Here is an 18,167-nt window from a genome sequence, read left to right on the forward strand (position 1 = left end):
ACCTGGGACTTTTGAGTCCGCAGGCTGACGCTTTATCTACTGAGCCAAACTGGTTTCGGCCCCCTTTTTTTGAATCTGAACTTGATCTCCTGGAATAATATCTCCTGTGAAGAGATAGGTCACCCCAGATGCTGGGTAGGTGGATGTTGATGATGTCTTTCTCTTTCAGGTCTCTGCAGATAAGCTGGTGGCCTTGGGGCTATTCAGCCAGCACTTTAATCTGGCAACCTTCAATAAGCTGGTCTCTTACAGGAAGGCCATGTACCACGCTCTGGAGGTAACACGGTTGTGGGTGGGTAGGACCTGGCCCCCAGAGCAGGATTAAGGCAAGAAACATACAGAAAGCCAGCTCAGGCCACAGTGTAACCAAGGATGGCTTGGAAGGGACAGGGCCACCAGGCAGGAGGTGAATGCAAACCTGTTGGCCTGAGGGCCAGACTGGGAAGGGAAGGAAGGGCTTTAAGCCTTCCGTATGACTCTGAGTACTAACTACTTCAGCTTCTCCCTGGTGGTTCTCAGTATTGCTGACTGAATTAAGGAGGAGGAGCACTGGAAAGCAGGGGACAATGTTTATACAGTGAATAATGCTTTTCTAGAGCTAGCAAAATGTTCCTTTATTTATTAATTTTTTTTTTTATTGATGTCAGAAATGAAAGGGGAGGGGGAGAGAGATAGAAACATCATGATAAGAGAGAATCATTGATCAGTTGCCTCCTGCATGCCCCCCACGGGGATCAAGTCTGCAACCCAACATGTGCCCTGACTGGGAATCAAACCCTGACCACCTGGTTGACAGACAGGTCAACGCTCAATCACTGAGCCACACCAGTTGGGCAAAACCTCCAGGCAGGCAGCCATTGAGGACAGCTGCCTTTTCCCCTTGTCGGTGGGATCTATCAGGCTCTTTCTTTCCCCTAACTTAGGACTGAAAAGATCAGTGGCCTGTGCCCAGCACTTATGAACCAGCCTCTGCTTAGTTAGGGATCTTAGTGCTTCTTAAATAAGACCTAAACCTCGACACCTCGCCATCTTCATTAGGAAAATAAATCAAGAAATCTGGAGCTTTCTCAGAGTTGGTGATACTTCTATATCTAAAAGTAGCAGTGCTAATTCTGATCCTCTGCTCTCTGAGAGGGAGCTGACCACTCAAGTTCTCTACAGGGAAGAGGTCGTATTTGGTGCCTGCGTGGCCTCCCGCCTGTCCCCTGCACAGGCCCCTCCCTGTCACATACCATGCCCAGGACAGCTGCCTGCTTATGAAAGGGCCCAGAGTGAAGGGGAATGCAGGCCCCCGCTGGGGGAATCCCTGGGTGCCACCTGGCGAGCACCCACCCCTGCTGTTCATCACAGACTCGCCTTTATCTCGCCAGAAAGCCAGGGTGCGGGCTGGCAAGACCTTCCCCAGCAGCCCCGGAGACTCATTGGAGGACCAGCTGAAGCCCATGTTGGAGTGGGCCCATGGGGGCTTCAAGCCCACCGGGATCGAGGGCCTCAAACCCAACAACAAGCAAACAGGTGGGAACGGGTCCCTGTGGCAGCCCTGACTGTCACTGCTAGTGGGAGCACCCTTGGGAGATGCAGCACCCCTCCTGCCCCTTGCCCCACCCCAGCTTTGCAGCAACCAGTCAGGTTTAGAGACCTGCTCTGTCACCCTGTGAACCCCAGGGCTATGGGAAAACAAGCAGCCCAACCTTCTCTGGCTTCGCTGGTCTGCGATGCAATCTGTTCCGTAAACTTGAGTCAACAGGAGATCAAGATGGAATCTTCACCAGCACCTTTACTTTTAAAAGGAAAAATTGAGCTCTGCTCATTGGTGAAAACTTGGAAAGTATTTAAAAAACCTACAAAACCCCAAAGCCATGAGCCACCTCCAAAAGAGGCATAACCTTATTCTAACATTTTGACCAATAGCACAATTCCTCCATTATAAAATATGTATAGTTTTCCCATGATCATTTTCTGGAAATCCAGGATGCCTGAAATCCATGATTTGTCTGATAATTCATACATTTAACATAGTGTTTTCTGTTTTGTTTTGTCTCCCTCATTAAAAGTGGTTAATAAGTCGAAGGTGCGTCGTGCAGGCAGTATGAAATTAGAATCAAGGAAATACGGTATTCCCTTCCCATCCTTTGTCTATGCACTATTTTCTCTGCACTTTCAATTTCTTTGCCTATACAGAGGTCACTGGAAAAGAAATCTCAACCTGAACCTCATCCCCCACTTCACTCTCAACCTTCACAAGTCCTCCATCCAGGTTAATCTTGTTGGGTGTGCACATCCTTCCAACTTTTTCTGTACACTAGTTGGATTCCTGCTTTCCCTTCTTGATATTAATCATACGAGCACTGTCAGATGTCACTAAAGAGTCCTTATGATTTTTAATGACTGCATAATTTTTTTCCCTAGGAACAGAGTCAAATTTAACCATGCCCCTTATATGTATATATAGAGTATAAGTTATAAGTTATACTGTATATATACATATTGGGGCTAGAATATATATAAGTGGAATTTAAAGAAATGTAATGAATTTCCACATCATATACTTTAAGGAATGTTCTAATAGCCATATTGAAAGGAGTAGAAGAAACAAAGACAGTACTATTGGGTCGGCAACTAAGTAATTGCGGATTTTTAAAAGAAAATCAAAGACAATTTTTTCATGGAACTAAATAACTTTATTCTGTAATGTATTGCCCATTTTGATCAATGACCTTTTGCCATCTTTCAGGCAGCATAATAATCCCACGTTCAAAAAACTTCTGGTTTTTATTAGCAAAAAACTGAATCAGGTACGATTTGACATCATCATCATTATTGAAATTTTTACCATTCAAGGAGTTTTGTAAAGATCGAAACAAAAAGTAATCAGATGGTGCAAGGTCAGGACTATATGGTGGATGTGGCAAAACATCCCAACCAAGCTCCATTAATTTTTGCCGAGTGACCAAAGATGTGTGTGGCCTTGCATTGTCATGATGGAATACAACACCTTTTTCGATTTGTCAATTCGGGCCGCTTTTCTTCAACTGCATTGTTTAATTTCGTTAGTTGTTCAATGTAGACATCAGAATTGATCGTTCAGTGGGTGGTAAGAGTTCAAAGTAGACAATTCCTTTGTAATCCCACCAAACTGATAACAAAACCTTCTTTTGATGAATATCAGCTTTTGATGTTGTTTGAGTTGGTTCACCTGGCCTGCTCCACGATCTTTTCCGCTTGATATTGTTGTAAACAACCCATTTTTCATCGCCAGTTATCAGTCGTTTTAAAAATGGATCATTTTCATTACGTTTCTTTAGCAAATCGCAGCTGCTAATGCGTTGCGTTAACTGTGATTCTTTCAGTTCGTGAGGAACCCATGTATCGAGTTTTTGAACATAGCCAAGTTGTTTTAAGTGATTTTCAATGCATGTATGTGATACATGAAGCTTCTCTGCAATCTCACGTGTTGTACTGTGACAGTCCAAATTGATTATTGCTTTGATTAGGGCGTCATCAACTTCAACTGGACGACCAGAGTGTTTTTCATCTTTGAGTGAAAAATCACCAGAACGAAATTTGGCAAACCAATTTTGACACTGCCGTTCTTTTAAGGCTTCGTCACCATAAACAGCACATAACTTTTTATGAGCTTGCGATGCGTTTTTCCCTTTGCGGAAATAAAAAAGCAAAATATGACGAAAATGTTCCTTTTGATTTTACATTTTTCAATGAACGCCAAACGAAAACTACAAAACAGATCAAAAAACTTTTTTTACTGATTAACAGCTGAATAGCCAACTATCAAATAACAAAATGTGTTTTACATTTGTACTACGTCTGCAAACCTAAAAATTCAACTGAAGCCATATATGTGTGAAACCCGCAATTACTTAGCTGCCGACCCAATAATTATGCATTTAATTTAGTCGAATATTTCCAACATTTAAGCATTTCTAACAGTCAGTATAAAAATTAAGTTATTTTTACATTTCCATTTAGTACTGTTTTTAAAATCTCATATTTAATGTGTTTTATATCTCAATTTGGATGTGAAATTTGTGTTAGAAAAACTTGACCTATATTTTCACAATTGTGTAAGTTCCAAATTTTCACTTGACCAAGTTCCAAATGAACTTACTTAATTGGAGCAATCTTAAAATTTACATTAACATTAAATGCAAAGTGCAATTCCTACATTTTAAGTGCTCAGTAGCTTTAAGTGACCAACAGCCGCTGTGTTGGGCATTGGAGACGAATGTTTCAGGGTTTCAGCTATGGGTTAGCCTTTGCCTAATGTTTGTGCTTGTTCTAAAGCTCTTTAAAACCCTATAAACATGTTAGATGTGTGAGGGATTTTGACTTATGTCCCATAGTGGGACCATATGGCGGGCCCAATGTGGGCCCTGTCATGGCCCAAAAGCATCTGTCACCCAGGCCCATGTTCTCCCCGCACCTCCTACCAGCCCGGCTGCTATGTCCTTCCCTTTCACAGAGAACAAGAAGCGCAGACGCACCACTGATGACTCCTCCACCTCCACGGACTACTGCCCCCAGCCGAAGCGCCTGAAGACAAACTATAACAATGGCAAAGACCGAGGAGAGGAGGACCAGACTCGAGGTGATTCAGTGGCCCATGAACACCCTTTACTGGGAGGGCACATTGTGAGGACAGCTCAGCAGGGCTTAATGGATCAGTAAGTGGCTCCCTGACCCCATGTCTCACCTTCTTTTCCCAACAGAGCAAATGGCTTTGGATGTTGCCAACAACAAGAGCAGTCTGGAAGGTAATGGTAATACTCCTCCCTCAAAGTCCTCCCTTCCCGTCTTAGGTAGTTCTAGGCCTTGCCTGCTTGTCTACTCTGTCCTGCCTGCTGATAATGAAGGGAAGTCAGGGTAGCCCAATAGTTAACCACCTGGGGTCTGAAACTGTGATTATGGCTGTGTGTAGAGTCTGGTCATTGGATAGTTCTTTCATGATCTGACAGTGAGCAAATTGGTGTCACCACCAATTGTCCCAGAGTCCTAGTCTTTGAAGAGTCTCAGAGATCTGTGTGCCAGGCCTCTGCAGCTTGTCCTTGTGCTGGAGGGGCCCTTGCTCAGTGTGTGTCCCACGTCGGGGGTGGGTCTGTTAGCGTGGAAGGATTGTTGAAAGGAATAAAGCGTGAAGAGACCTTGGTATATTGCTAACGTGGAACGAGTGTTCAAGAACCGTAGACCCGAGGCTTTACCAGCTGTTACTGGTCCTGAGGTGTCATGAGCTGCGTGCATGCTTTCTTACAGACAGCTGTTTGTCCTGTGGTAGGAAAAACCCCGTGTCCTTCCACCCTCTCTTTGAGGGGGGGCTCTGTCAGACATGCCGGGTAAGTCTATCCCCTCCCTGGACTTTATTGCCCCTTCCCTCCACACAACTTCCCTGTTTTCCCCCAGAAAAAAGGACCTGCCATTGGGGAGGTTCTAGGGAAGCCCTCCCTGGCCACCATCACCCCATCCTCCCCTCTGAGGGCAGTGCTGCCACAGAGGAAGCCATCTGCAGTGGCACGCTCACCCCAGCCAGTTGTTCACCAATGACCTGTCCTTCGAGCCAGCGGGCCTAGTGGGCCCTGGTCTCTGTTTTATGAGTGTTTCTCTCTGGCCGCCAGGACCGGTTCCTCGAGCTGTTCTACATGTATGACGACGATGGCTATCAGTCCTACTGCACCGTGTGCTGTGAGGGGCGCGAGCTGCTCTTGTGCAGCAACACAAGCTGCTGCCGGTGAGCTTCAGGCTAGCCCTGTGGGTGAGACCCAGCAGGGCCCTGAGGCTCCCGCGTCATGTCTGTGATTCCTACAGCCAAAAACACTCAGGCCCAGGGGCTGGGAGTCCAGTGGACCTGAGGACAGGGGCCCAGAGTTACTGCTGCTCGGCAGGGGCTGTGGTTCTCATCTATTTAAGTAAGACAGAAATGTCCGAGGGTGGTGCCTGAGTTGTGGAAGCCTCCCGGGAGAATAGCCACTTTTGGGGAGGGGGGTGGGGTTAAGAGATCCTTTGCTGTGCAGAGCAGATCCTTTGCTGTGGGGTTAAGAGATCCTTTGCTGTGCAGAGCAGATCCTTTGCTGTGGGGTTAAGAGATCCTTTGCTGTGCAGAGCCTGTGCACGGAGGGTACTGATATCCTAGGAAAAAGAGGGTAGTGTATCCCACATCACACTGTGGGGCCGTTCTGCCCATGGGGAGAAGCAGCTGGTTTTTAGACAGTGCATTATTACTGTCTACCTGGGAAGGAGATCTCCTGGATGTAGGAGAAAGGCCTCATGTCCTCTCTCCGCTCCGGCCGCAGGTGCTTTTGTGTGGAGTGCCTGGATTTGCTGGTGGGCTCGGGCACAGCAGCCGATGCCAAGCTGCAAGAGCCCTGGAGCTGCTACATGTGCCTCCCGCAGCGCTGTCACGGGGTCCTGCAGCGCCGCAAGGACTGGAATGTTCGCCTGCAGTCCTTTTTCACCAGTGACCCCGACCTCGAATACGTAAGCCACGGGCTCCTCCAGCACCTCCTACCCCGGGAGTCGGGACTGCAATGCCCTCGAAGTCTGTTGGCAAGATTTCATAAAGAGGTCCATTATACAAATGACTGGCTGAGCCGCTCCTACTTCAGAGACAGGGCTAATTGACATGTCCTTTGTACAGTCCTCAGGCTTCCCCTGTGGTCTCTCTCTCCTTTGTGGATTTTCTAAGGGAAGAGAATCCCGTGACGTAGTATTTAATTGTAGTGGGAGTGGATCTTCATGGGCTCCATTCTACCAGGTCTGTGAGGCAGTCCCAGGTCTTGATGTTTAAGGTGCCATGTCCTTTTGTGTGTGTGCATCTGTCTCAAAGTCTCTTGTGTTCCATGTCTTAAGGGTAGACTAGCCAGTCTGTGCCAAAGCTCTTAAGGGGATCCCTGCTAAGAAGTGGCAGAGCACAGGGTTTGAGTTCCTCAGAGGAAGGTCAGCTCGCCCAGAGGTTGAGCCTTTCCCCCTGCACCTTGACCTCCATGACCTTCTTTAACCTGGCAGGAGGCCCCCAAGTTATACCCTGCGATTCCTGCAGCCCGAAGGCGGCCCATTCGAGTCTTGTCCCTGTTTGATGGAATTGCCACAGGTGAGTTTGGAATTCACCTTGGGATGCTCACCTGGTCCAGGTGTCTGTCCTCAGTGCCAAGCCAGACCCCTGGGATTATCTGTCAGTCGGCAGTTTTGAGAAAACCAATGGCTTCTTGTTTCTCTCCTCAAATCCTCTCCACCACGTATTTCACCCGCTTTGGTCCTCCTGTTTCTTTTAAAAGTCATACATACATATTTCGTATCTTACATTGTATTATATGTAGATATCTTGGAAAATTATTTTTACTGGATAACATGGATATATTGGAGATTAACAGACAACTCCTATTAATATCCATTTTTTTTTCCTCCCATTCCTCCAGTTTCCACATGTGTAGAATAAGCATATCCAATAAGCCTGTCACCCTTGGGGAGCTTTTCCTAATTCAACACATTTAATACTATAAATTGCTCTGGAATGTAGGAATATCTCCATTTTGCCAGAGCAGGAAGCAGTGGGGATAAAGTGCTATGCATTTAGCATCATTGTACTTGTGTGTGTCTACCAGTGTCCAGCTGCCTGAAGCAGACAGTTTTTAATGACCCTCAGGGTCATGGCTAGCTGCTTGTTTTCTCCGCCCTGCTGCATCCTCCGCACCTGTGTATGCTGGCACAGGTAACCCATGGTTGAAAATGGAGCCTTGGCCATTGTCCCCTGACTCTGAGGTTATTTTCTAAACATGGTTCTGGTGACGATCCCTCTCCTTGTGTCTGTGCTTGATTGTGCTGGGGCAACGGTTGTAAACCTGTCAGGTTTTTTTTTTTTTCCCCTTTTTTTTTCTTTTGTGTGTGTGTATGTGTGTGTTGTTAAATCCTCACCTAAGGATATTTTTCCATTGATTTTTTTTTTTTTTTTTTTTAAATAAAAGAGTGGGAGGGGCCGAAACTGGTTTGGCTCAGTGGTAGAGCGTCGGTCTGCGGACTGAAAGGTCCCAGGTTCGATTCCGGTCAAGGGCATGTACCTTGGTCGCGGGCACATCCCCGGTAGGGGGTGTGGAAGAGGCAGCTGGACAATGCTTCTCTCTCATCGACGTTTCTAGCTCTCTAACTCTCTCCCTTTCTCTCTGTAAAAAATCAATAAAATATATTAAAAAAAAAAAAAGAGTGAGAGGGATGGGTAAGGTGAAGAGGGAGAGAAACATGAGAGAGTCACATCCACTGGTGCCTCCCATCACCCCAATCTGGGCCAAGGATCGAGCCTGCAAATGAGGTACATGTCCTTGACCAGAATTGAACCCTTGGACCCTTTTGTTTACAGGCCCACAACTATCCTCTGAGCCAAACCAGCCAGTGCTAGACATGTCAGTTTTAATAGGTTCTATCAGTGGTCTGTAATAGTTGATACATGTTTTCTTCAAAAAACTCTCTCCTCTAAGGACTCTGCTGTTTCAGCGAGTTTGTGCTATCTGCAGAATTTCACGTGAGGCTACAATGTACTTTTTGGGTCTGGTGTGAGTTCTTGGATATGACTTAGAATCACTGGAGGCAAGATGACCCTGAGTGTATTTTATGTCTCCCCAATCCCACACAGGGTACTTAGTCCTCAAAGAATTGGGGATCAAAGTAGAGAAGTATGTCGCCTCTGAAGTGTGTGAAGAGTCCATCGCCGTTGGAACTGTTAAGCACGAAGGCAATATTAAATACGTGAATGATGTCAGGAACATCACAAAGAAAAATGTGAGGACAGCCTGCACCCCTGGGGGCTTTTATAACACCCTACTCCTCCAGGCCCTGAACCCCACACAACCTCACAGCCATGCCCAGGGTTGTGGGTAAAGGTAACCTGTGGTCATAGCAGGCAAGCTATCTTGACAGGTTACCTGGAACCCAGGCTGTCTGTCCCTCCATTCTTGCTCCTGTCCTCCTGTGAGAATACTGTTTTTCTTTCACAGGTTGAAGAATGGGGTCCCTTTGACTTGGTAATTGGTGGGAGCCCATGCAATGACCTCTCAAATGTGAATCCCGCCAGGAAAGGCCTATATGGTGAGTATCCCTTCGTTTTGTAGCCCCAGAAGACCCTATGTCAACTGAGTGTTGGTGCAAGAGTGCGCTGAGCCAGCCTTACCTGTCAGCTCTGTCCATGTCACACGGTGAAGCCTCAGACCCACAAGATACTTAAAAAACATGGCACTGCCGATTAAGGGAATGTAGGGCACCAGCCTCGGTTAGGTGATCTCTGGGAACCCATTGGTTGCAATGTGGAGGGGTGGTTTTGACCCCAGCCAGCCATCTTCTTTTGTGGGCTCAGAGGGCACAGGCCGACTTTTCTTCGAGTTCTACCACCTGCTGAATTACGCAAGGCCCAAGGAAGGTGACGACCGGCCCTTCTTCTGGATGTTTGAGAACGTGGTAGCCATGAAGGTTGGCGACAAGAGGGACATCTGTCGTTTCCTAGAGGTGAGGGGACCTAGGGTCCTGATGGTCAAGACTACGTGAGCAGGGAAGGCCCTGTCGTCACTGAGGGTGGGGGATTTCTATGTTGTGAATTTAGTTTGGGAATTTGACTGAAGACCTATGTGGATCCCAGAATGATGGAGTCAAGTTGTTGGAGTCTCTTTTGTTCAATATCCTTTGGTTCAAATATTTTTGAGGGGAAAAGAAAATGATCTCTGAGTTCATCCCGCACCTATTGAAGTTGGATGATGAAACAAACCATCACTTTTAGAGATCTCATGAGATTTGACTCTGATTTTCACTCTAGAGAGTTTTTTAATCCTTATTCTGAGAATTGTTTCTTTAGGGCACATAGAAAATTCATTATCCAATCCTTAATATGCATTAAGTGTTGTAGTTATACTTTTTTATACACTTACAACGTCATTTAATTTTCCCCAAAGCTTTACAACTTATCAGTGAGAACAATTGTAGAACTGGCTAGTTAGTTCTCTCATGCTGTGTGAACCTGACAGTTGGGTATCACAGAGCGTCATGTTGCCAACACTGCATTCCTACACTGAGGCCTTGATTTGCCAGGTTTTTGTTTTGAGCTGTTTTTGTCACCTGTGCATCATAATAATCAGTTGCGCCCCAGCCCATACCTTCTCAGAACTTTCAGGTCTGATCTGGTCTCTTTTCCCACCATTTATATGGGGCACTAGCAATGCCTCCAGCCAGATTCTTGCTGAGAATTGGTCTGTCCGTTGGCTGGCAGGAATCTTGTGTCCTTGATAGCCCTGTCACCTGTCCCACTCTGGTTGCTTCCTGGATTCTGCTGTGGGCTCCTAGCAGCTAGTTGTTCTTCTGTCTCCCTACAGTGTAATCCAGTGATGATTGATGCCATCAAAGTGTCTGCTGCTCACAGGGCCCGATACTTCTGGGGCAACCTGCCCGGGATGAACAGGTAACACAGGACTCTGTGTGGGACAGATAACTGCGAAGTGAAATGCATCTAATGGTGTGAGCTCTCTCTGACTGGTTTACTCACATATGACAGAGCCACCCTGGGCTTCTGACCAATCTCTGGTATAGATTGACATCTGTTAAGATATACAGCTACCTGGAAGTCTTGGGCCAAGATTCCTCAGTCTGCTCCAACTTGTTTCCTGCTCTGCCCAGGGGCCTGGTTCTTACAGTGCCATGTGCTGGAACAGACAGGCATCTTCTCCCCTCTGGAGATGCTCATGTTTTATACCCCACCTCTTCTCTTGTTGCCTGTCCCACTGGGAAAGGGATGAGGGTGTTAGATATGCCTTTCTCCCTGATATGACCGAGCAGGTAGCAAAGCTGAGATGACAATTGGGAGCCTAAAGCCTGGCATCCTTGAATTTTCTTAGCCAAGAACTTTTCCCAGTTTTTTATTAGTCCATTCATATAACTGAGGATTAATTATATTCTATATGTGGTTTCAGGGCTGTGTGGTGTTCTAATTAAGATACAAAATCGTGATGGTAATTTGATTTCCCGGACTGGCAAATAAGTTTTAAGCTTATAAAGATTCTCCTTTAGAAGGAAGTGTTGGAAGCATAAATAACTCTGGCCATTTAGCAAAATGTAGACAGAGGTGAGAAGGTACTGGTATAGCTTGGATGATTTCTGCTTGGACATCTTGGCATTAAAAAAAAAAAATTAAAATATATTGATTTTTAGAGAGAAACATCCATAGATTACTTCCTGCATCCTCCCCACAGGAGATGGAGCCCAAAACCCAGGCATGTGCCCAACCTGGTACGTGGGCCAATGTTCAACCACTAAGCCACGATGGCCAGGCATCTTGCAGTTTTATTTGGTAGTCACTCAATAGGATAGTGGAATGCCAGCTGAATTTGGAGTGAAGTGGGCTCATTCACTGAACTCTCTCCTGTAGCAGCCACTGTTGTACATAACTGTTGGTTTACTGGTGAACACATCAGATGTAAGTCTTCTTTCTGAGTTAACATGCTAGTGGGGGATGGGTAGAGAATGATTTCAGGGTAATGGCTGGAGGAGGCAGGGCATTGGAAGAGTTGATGGGAAGGCTTCTCATTCCAGCAAGGACCTACAGTAGGAATGGAGCCATAGTCATTTGAGAGGACATTCTGGCAAAAGGAAGAGGGTAAGGGTTGGGGTTGCAGGGCATTGTGTTCCTCATTTGTAAAGGGCTGTGAGAGGAGGACAGAGAGCTCATTAGTATGGGCCAAATTATGTAGGGTCTATGGGTCCACTTAGATCTACTTTTGGAATTCTAAGAAGTTTTAAGCTGAGGAGTTGTGTCCTAGATTCATGGTAGTTTCTGATAAAATAGTTGATAGTGGGATGAGGGCAGAAATGAAGAGAAACTTGAGATGGTCATGGCCCTTCAGAGGAGGAATCTAATTATTATTATTATTATTATTATTATTATTATTTTTTTTAATATATTTTATTTTTTTACAGAGAGGAAGGGAGAGAGATAGAGAGCTAGAAACGTCAATGAGAAACATCGACCAGCTGCCTCTTGCACACCCCCTACTGGGGTTGTGCCCGCGACCGATGTACATGCCCCTGACCGGAATCGAACCTGGGACCTTTCAGTTCGCAGACCGACGCTCTACCACTGAGCCAAACTGGTTTTGGCAGGAGTCTATTGTTGATGGCCCAGGAAGTGCCATTCATACACACATTGCACCTCGAGGCATTGTATTTCCCTCCAGTGCTGTGAAACTAGCAGGAGGGGTCAGATTCTAGATAATGTTGAGTGTTGGACTTGCAGGATTTGCTGAGGCACTGGATGTGCTGGAACAAAAGACAGTAATCAGAGTCAGCAAAGATGCCACAAAGTTCTCTGTTTGAGCTGTGATAAGAATTAAGCTTTAGTATTATAGCAGACGCGATAGGGTTCTAGAATGATGACTCGAGCACAAACCAGGGGTCACAGAGCCAAATCCAGCCTGGAGGTGGAAAACCTTAGATGTGTTCTGTTATTTTCTCCAAGTCCCTCAGCCCCCTGGGATTATAAGAAAAGCAGGAAATGGGAATAGAGTGGCATTGGAAATGTGAAAGGTAAGATAAGGAAGATTGAATCATAAAGGAATGTTTTGTATGATTCAATGGCCTCTCTTGTGGGCACTTGTTTCCATTCTTATGTCTGTTTTGTTTGTGACCTTGAAGTTGTTCCTTACATGGCAGTTGCCGAGGTTTTGATCAAGTGTGGATATAGAGGTCTTGATGGTTTCTGCTCTTGAACTGCTCAACCACTTTAGTTCTAAAGCTCTATCCCCCTCTGGGCACCCGTTTGCCTCTCTCTGCATTTGCAGGTTTGTTTGGTTAAAGGTACAAGGATAATTAGTGTTTTTTGAACCATCTCCTGTCCTTCCTACCTGCATCCACTTTTAGTCCTGAGACCCTCCCGTGGCTGCATCCCTAGTAGTAAGCCACCAAATCATGGCTTTGAATGCTCTTTGTAGCATGTAGACCCACAAAGATCTAATCCAAGCTCCTGAGACACTAGGTCCTGTTTAACTGCTCAGATCATCACTTGGTTAGTAATTGGGATGGGATCGGACAGGGTCTCCTGACTCCAGTGTGCTTCCCCATTCCTGCTCTATTCAGTGGGAGCCTAATTTGACTAATATTAAAATATGAGGTAGAGGATCACTTATTCCTCGACACTGATCTTGCCCCTTGAGAGGGGGCTAACTAGTCTGTCCCTGACTTTGCCACACAGCTTTGTGCTTAGGCCAGGATCTTTTCCACCATATACTAATTCATTTATTTGTAACAGTTTGCTGCCAGAGCACATTTTGCAGGCTTAGGCTCTCACTCCTCCCACCTTGGGAGGTGCCTAGCTAAGGCCCATTGGCAGATGGTAGAAAGTAATGGGTTTTGGCTGTTCCCAGGCCTGTGATAGCATCAAAGAATGATAAACTCGAGCTGCAGGACTGCTTGGAGTTCAATAGGACAGCAAAGGTAAGAGGTGCTCACAAACAGTCTGCGGAAAATGCACTTGGTGACCTCCAAGCGGGACTAGATCTTGGTACCGTTTGTTCCTGTCTCCTCTCCCTCACGTGTAACTCCTTGGTGCTGGGTCTCTTTCCCCAAATAATTCTTCTGTCCTACCTGTTAAGAACAGAGTAGGAGAGGTACTTGATAAACAATAATCACTATATGAGAAATGGCAACTAGTCTAATTTTGAATGCACATGCCATAGAGACACACACATAATTTTAGCTGGTCCTCCCAAGAAGTGAGTAATTAATACTTTGCCCAAAGGAAAAATTATCTGCTGTCAAGTCATAGATAATTAAGATGTCCATAAACTTAATTCTTAATGTTTACATCAGGTCAAAATCCTGGTTTGGCTGACCATTCCCTATAACCTTGGGTGAACTGTTACATTTCAGTTAATTTGCTTGATCAGTTGTGTTCTCTTGGCACCCATGTGATCTCATTCACGGGCACATTTTTATCTCTGGTTCTGAGGCTGATCCTTTCTGTGCATTAACTTCTTGGTGCTTGTGGGAAGCACAAAATGTCCTTGTCCTTCCAACTCTCCTTTTCTTATTCTCTCTGCGAGCCCAGCACTGCCACCTTCTCCCACCTGCCTCCATTCCCCATCTTCCCTCGTGCTTCTGAGTCTTGATTCATCCCCAGAATCCTTCATTCCGTGCTCACTGCATGATGTCATTTTGTTCTCCAGTTAAAGAAGGTACAGACAATAACCACCAAGTCGAACTCAATCAGACAGGGGAAAAACCAACTTTTCCCTGTTGTCATGAATGGCAAAGAAGATGTTTTGTGGTGCACTGAGCTAGAAAGGTGAGCGAGGCTGCATGTGGAAAGGGAATGATGCAGGCAGAGAGGAAGGGGAAGAAATGTGGTCAAGGCCAGCAACACAGATTAGCCTTGCTTGCCTTCATGCTACATGGACCTACTGGCCTTCCATGTTAGCGGGGCTGGGAGGAAAACCTTTTCAGAGTTAGTCCTTATTTCCTGCTATAAGTGGCGGAAGGGTGGTGGTGAGGAGGAATCTGAAACATGAGGTCATTAGACCAGCACAGTATGCATCTGCCTGCCTCAACATGCTGGGACACTACTAGGATGTAAGGAGCCAGCTAAAGAAAACCCCACCAACATGCCATTGCTCTTTCTCAGAAATCTTCCTTCTGCCAAGTTGCTCTTCTATAGCTGATTCCCACGGAGCCACAAATCTGTGTTTGGCTAAGTTTGGTTGCTTATCTATTTTGATTCAAAGAACCAACTTCTAAGTTTCAGTTCTCCTATTCTGGTTTCAATTTGTTTTTCTCATTCCTTTTATTTTTCTTGTTATTTTTGTTAGAGTATTTCTGTTAAAGATATAAGAAGGGCTATAGAGGTCCCTCTACATTTTTGGCTTTGTCTTGAATGATTTGATAGGCAGTATTTTTATTCCCAATATTTCAATTCTACAACCACTTTTATTCTTTACTAAACAGTAGTGTTCTTAGTACAGAAGTTCTCATTAGTAGAAACAATCGGGTCCTATGGATTACTCTGTACAGTTGATCCTTGAACAACATAAGTTTGAACTTTGTTGGTCCATTTATATGCAGATTATTTTCAATAAGTATTGGAACATTTTCAGAAATTTGTGACAAAAAAATCACAGATGTATCATGTAATCTAGAAATACTTTTTAAAAAAAAGGTATGCCAAAAATGAATAAAATATGTAGGTACTTGTGTTATTTTATCACTTTCTACCATAAACTATATACATAAAATTGACTGATCATGTTATCAGTAAGGCTTCTGGACAACACACTGACCTACCCAGTATTTATGTTTTAGGAGACTCAAAGTTATATTTGGATTTTCAACTGCATGGAGATGGGACATCAGCATCCCTAACCTCCCCTATATTATTCATAGGTCTATTATATTTTTAGGCCCAAGCCTAACATGTTCGGGCCAGACCTGTGATACGAGAATTGGTGCAGATGGCTCTCCATTATGTAGACAAGTTAAGACAGAAGCCTCTGGACCTGCAAATACATATTTCTTTTGATACCCATTCAACATTGGCCCATTGATGAGAATTTTAGTGTTAAGAAGGTAAATCTGGATAAGAAAAAGGTCCTCCTTACCAGGCCTGTTAAAATCCCATAAGGGAGGCTTTTGGTATATTTGGTTGTTACCTGTTATGGGGAGATGATGGGATGCACATAGCAGGTACCCTCCTGGAGGTGCCATGCCCCTCGTGACTTAACATTTGTGTTCTGAAAGAACCCTGCACCTGACCTCTGGGGGTCAGGAGATGCTCATGTGCAAATGAGTAAAGTGGACAAAGGTATATTTTTTAAAAATCTAATAAAAATGAAAAAGTAAAAAGAATAAACAAGTGTCTTTTCTAAAATAAGAGGGCTCCTAGAGTGGGCCCGGACAAAGGACAGAGAGTGGCGCCTGGTGCCTTCTTGGCCATGGTGAGAGGCTCTCCCATGGGCACTAAGTAGTTGCAGGTGGGAGGTGTGACTCCTGTCTTTTTTACTCTGGTGCCCCCAGGATCTTCGGCTTTCCTGTACACTACACGGATGTGTCCAACATGGGCCGTGTTGCCCGCCAGAAGCTGCTCGGGAGGTCCTGGAGCGTGCCTGTCATCCGACACCTCTTCGCCCCCCTGAAGGACTACTTTGCCTGTGAATAGGCCCCCAGCCACTCTGGGGCACTGGGGTGCGTGGCACAGAGCCGGGGCCCAGGAGGTACATCCCAGGCTCTGTCCTTTAGCTCAATTGTGTTGGGGCCACAGCATGGATCTTGGGCCACAGCCACCCGACACCCTCCTGGCAGGGGGTGCCCGGGTGCCACCTCCTTGCGCACAATTCAACTTGGCCCTCTTGGAATGGCCAAACACGGTGCTCATCTTGTCTTCTAAAACTTTGAAACTTGAAGTAGTTAGTAAAGATTGCTTTTTTTTTTTTTTTTTTCCTCCTCCTGGGTTTACCGCTCAGAAACAATAGCTAATATACCAAAACCACAGTGCTGACTGCTCTCCACACTCAGGTTAAGGCTGAAAAGTTAACCGAGACAGTGACTGCAATACTTTTATTTTTTAAGCGTCTGCAGCAGATTGTTTCCAGGAGTGTACAGCGGTAGACATGTTGTAGCTGAGGGCCATTTTAAGGGACCAGGATGCTTTTTTCTAGGGCAGATTTGGAAATGATGTCTGCCATTCTTGAATTTTACCCAGCATGTTCCCCTCACCTTAGTATAAAGGGCTGGGATGCACTGTTGGGGCCCATTGAGAGTATTGTCCACACTGGTGATAATTTCAGGGCTATTTTCCCCTCTAGACACAAGGAAGGAAGGGTCACCTTAGCTACACCCCTCGCAGTGACTGCAAGAGAACCCTTTAGGCAGTTCAGGAAGGAAGGAGTGGCTGGGTCATATTATGATGGTAGGTATGGCCTCTCACTATCTCCCATGTGAGGAGTGAAAGGATGCTTGGGTAAGGACTTCCCCACCCCCACACAAACACACACGAATGCACCTTCCTGACTTCACAGATACAAGTCCCCCAGACTGGAAGTATGACCCTAGCTCCTTGGTCTTTCTCAGAAGAGAAGAAGCGATAGCCAGGGGCAGAAGCACATTCCTCGTATCTAAGAGATTGCAGGGGGAAACCGAATGAAAGTGTGACCCTCCTTCCAGAGATTTTTAAAGTCCTTTTTTATTCCATGATAATTCTTTTGTAGGGATAACATGAGGTGGGCAAGCTGCATTTCAGAAATGCTGTTGTAATGGTTTTTAACACCTTTTACTCTTCTTACTGGTGCTATTTTGTAGAATAAGGAATAATATTGACAGGTTTTGTGGGCGTTTTTTTAAATACGTTTTTTAAAACTCAGACTTCTATTTTTGTTTTACCATTTTCATAGAAATTTTTTGTGTGTGACTGGAGTCACATAACAAGGATGGGGGTAAATTGTGCCTTGTTTCAACAGTTTTGTGTTAATTTTTAGGCTGAAAGATAAGGGATGCCTATTGTTTACCTTATGTTGGATTAAAATCAGTATTTCTCTATAACGGTCTAGTGTCCTTTGTGTTTTTTTTGCTGGTCAGATGGGTGGGGATGGTGGGCTGCTGAAGTAGGTCAGTCATCCAGAGCACGGTGAATACCTTGGTGCCTAAGCAGGCGAGCTCTAGGGCCCTGGTCTCCAAGCTCCAGTGTAGTCCCCGACAGGCAGGCTTATTCAAGAGATTTCTGGGACCCATCTTGTTTTCGAATCATTGAATGTGTATAGTGGAGACAGAATTCCATGCCTCTGGGTTAGAGACCACACTGGGCTAGTAAATGGGTTTCTAAATCTTGGCTTGAAACATAAGTGACTGGAATCTTAAAGGCTTGTTGTCTCCCAGGTCTTTATGTTACTCTAGCACCTGTTTCCACTGCTCCCATGTTGTCATGTTACAGTTTGGCTACATTCATGGGGGGACTTGGCCCAGGGAAAGGACTGGTTGGGATGGCCCCATGATTCTAACATAGCTGCCCATGGTTTAGCTTTTTGGGAGGAGCAATGTGCCTGTTGCTCTTCTAAGTTTATCATCGCAACTCCCTTCTGTAGTTCTGTCTTCAGCCACTAAGCCAGTTGTCCCAAGACCATAATCCTGGTGTCTCACTGAGATAGGATAGTTAG

The 18,167-nt window shown here is 45.4% G+C and overlaps 1 protein-coding gene across 5 annotated transcripts in view; it reads left to right on the forward strand.

Moving 5' to 3' along the window:
- The window catches only part of DNMT3B (DNA methyltransferase 3 beta), a 39,409-nt gene extending 21,242 nt beyond the window's left edge, over positions 1–18,167 (forward strand). For 3 of the 5 annotated variants that reach the window (XM_084888552.1, XM_084888550.1, XM_084888551.1), the window contains 15 exons: positions 170–277; positions 1,371–1,515; positions 4,481–4,606; positions 4,728–4,772; positions 5,269–5,348; positions 5,628–5,740; positions 6,303–6,486; positions 7,015–7,099; positions 8,633–8,778; positions 8,994–9,084; positions 9,350–9,498; positions 10,356–10,441; positions 13,395–13,464; positions 14,196–14,314; positions 16,036–18,167. In XM_084888552.1, coding sequence (XP_084744678.1) covers positions 170–277; positions 1,371–1,515; positions 4,481–4,606; positions 4,728–4,772; positions 5,269–5,348; positions 5,628–5,740; positions 6,303–6,486; positions 7,015–7,099; positions 8,633–8,778; positions 8,994–9,084; positions 9,350–9,498; positions 10,356–10,441; positions 13,395–13,464; positions 14,196–14,314; positions 16,036–16,177 — 1,689 coding nt within the window. In that variant the 3' untranslated portion in view covers positions 16,178–18,167. The remainder of the gene's footprint in view (positions 1–169; positions 278–1,370; positions 1,516–4,480; positions 4,607–4,727; positions 4,773–5,268; positions 5,349–5,627; positions 5,741–6,302; positions 6,487–7,014; positions 7,100–8,632; positions 8,779–8,993; positions 9,085–9,349; positions 9,499–10,355; positions 10,442–13,394; positions 13,465–14,195; positions 14,315–16,035) is intronic. The other 2 variants (XM_084888553.1, XM_084888554.1) reach the window with 1 other exon arrangement.

The sequence above is a fragment of the Pipistrellus hanaki genome (assembly GCF_964339955.1).
Source record: "Pipistrellus hanaki genome assembly, chromosome: 6".
Taxonomy (NCBI): Eukaryota; Metazoa; Chordata; class Mammalia; order Chiroptera; family Vespertilionidae; genus Pipistrellus; species Pipistrellus hanaki.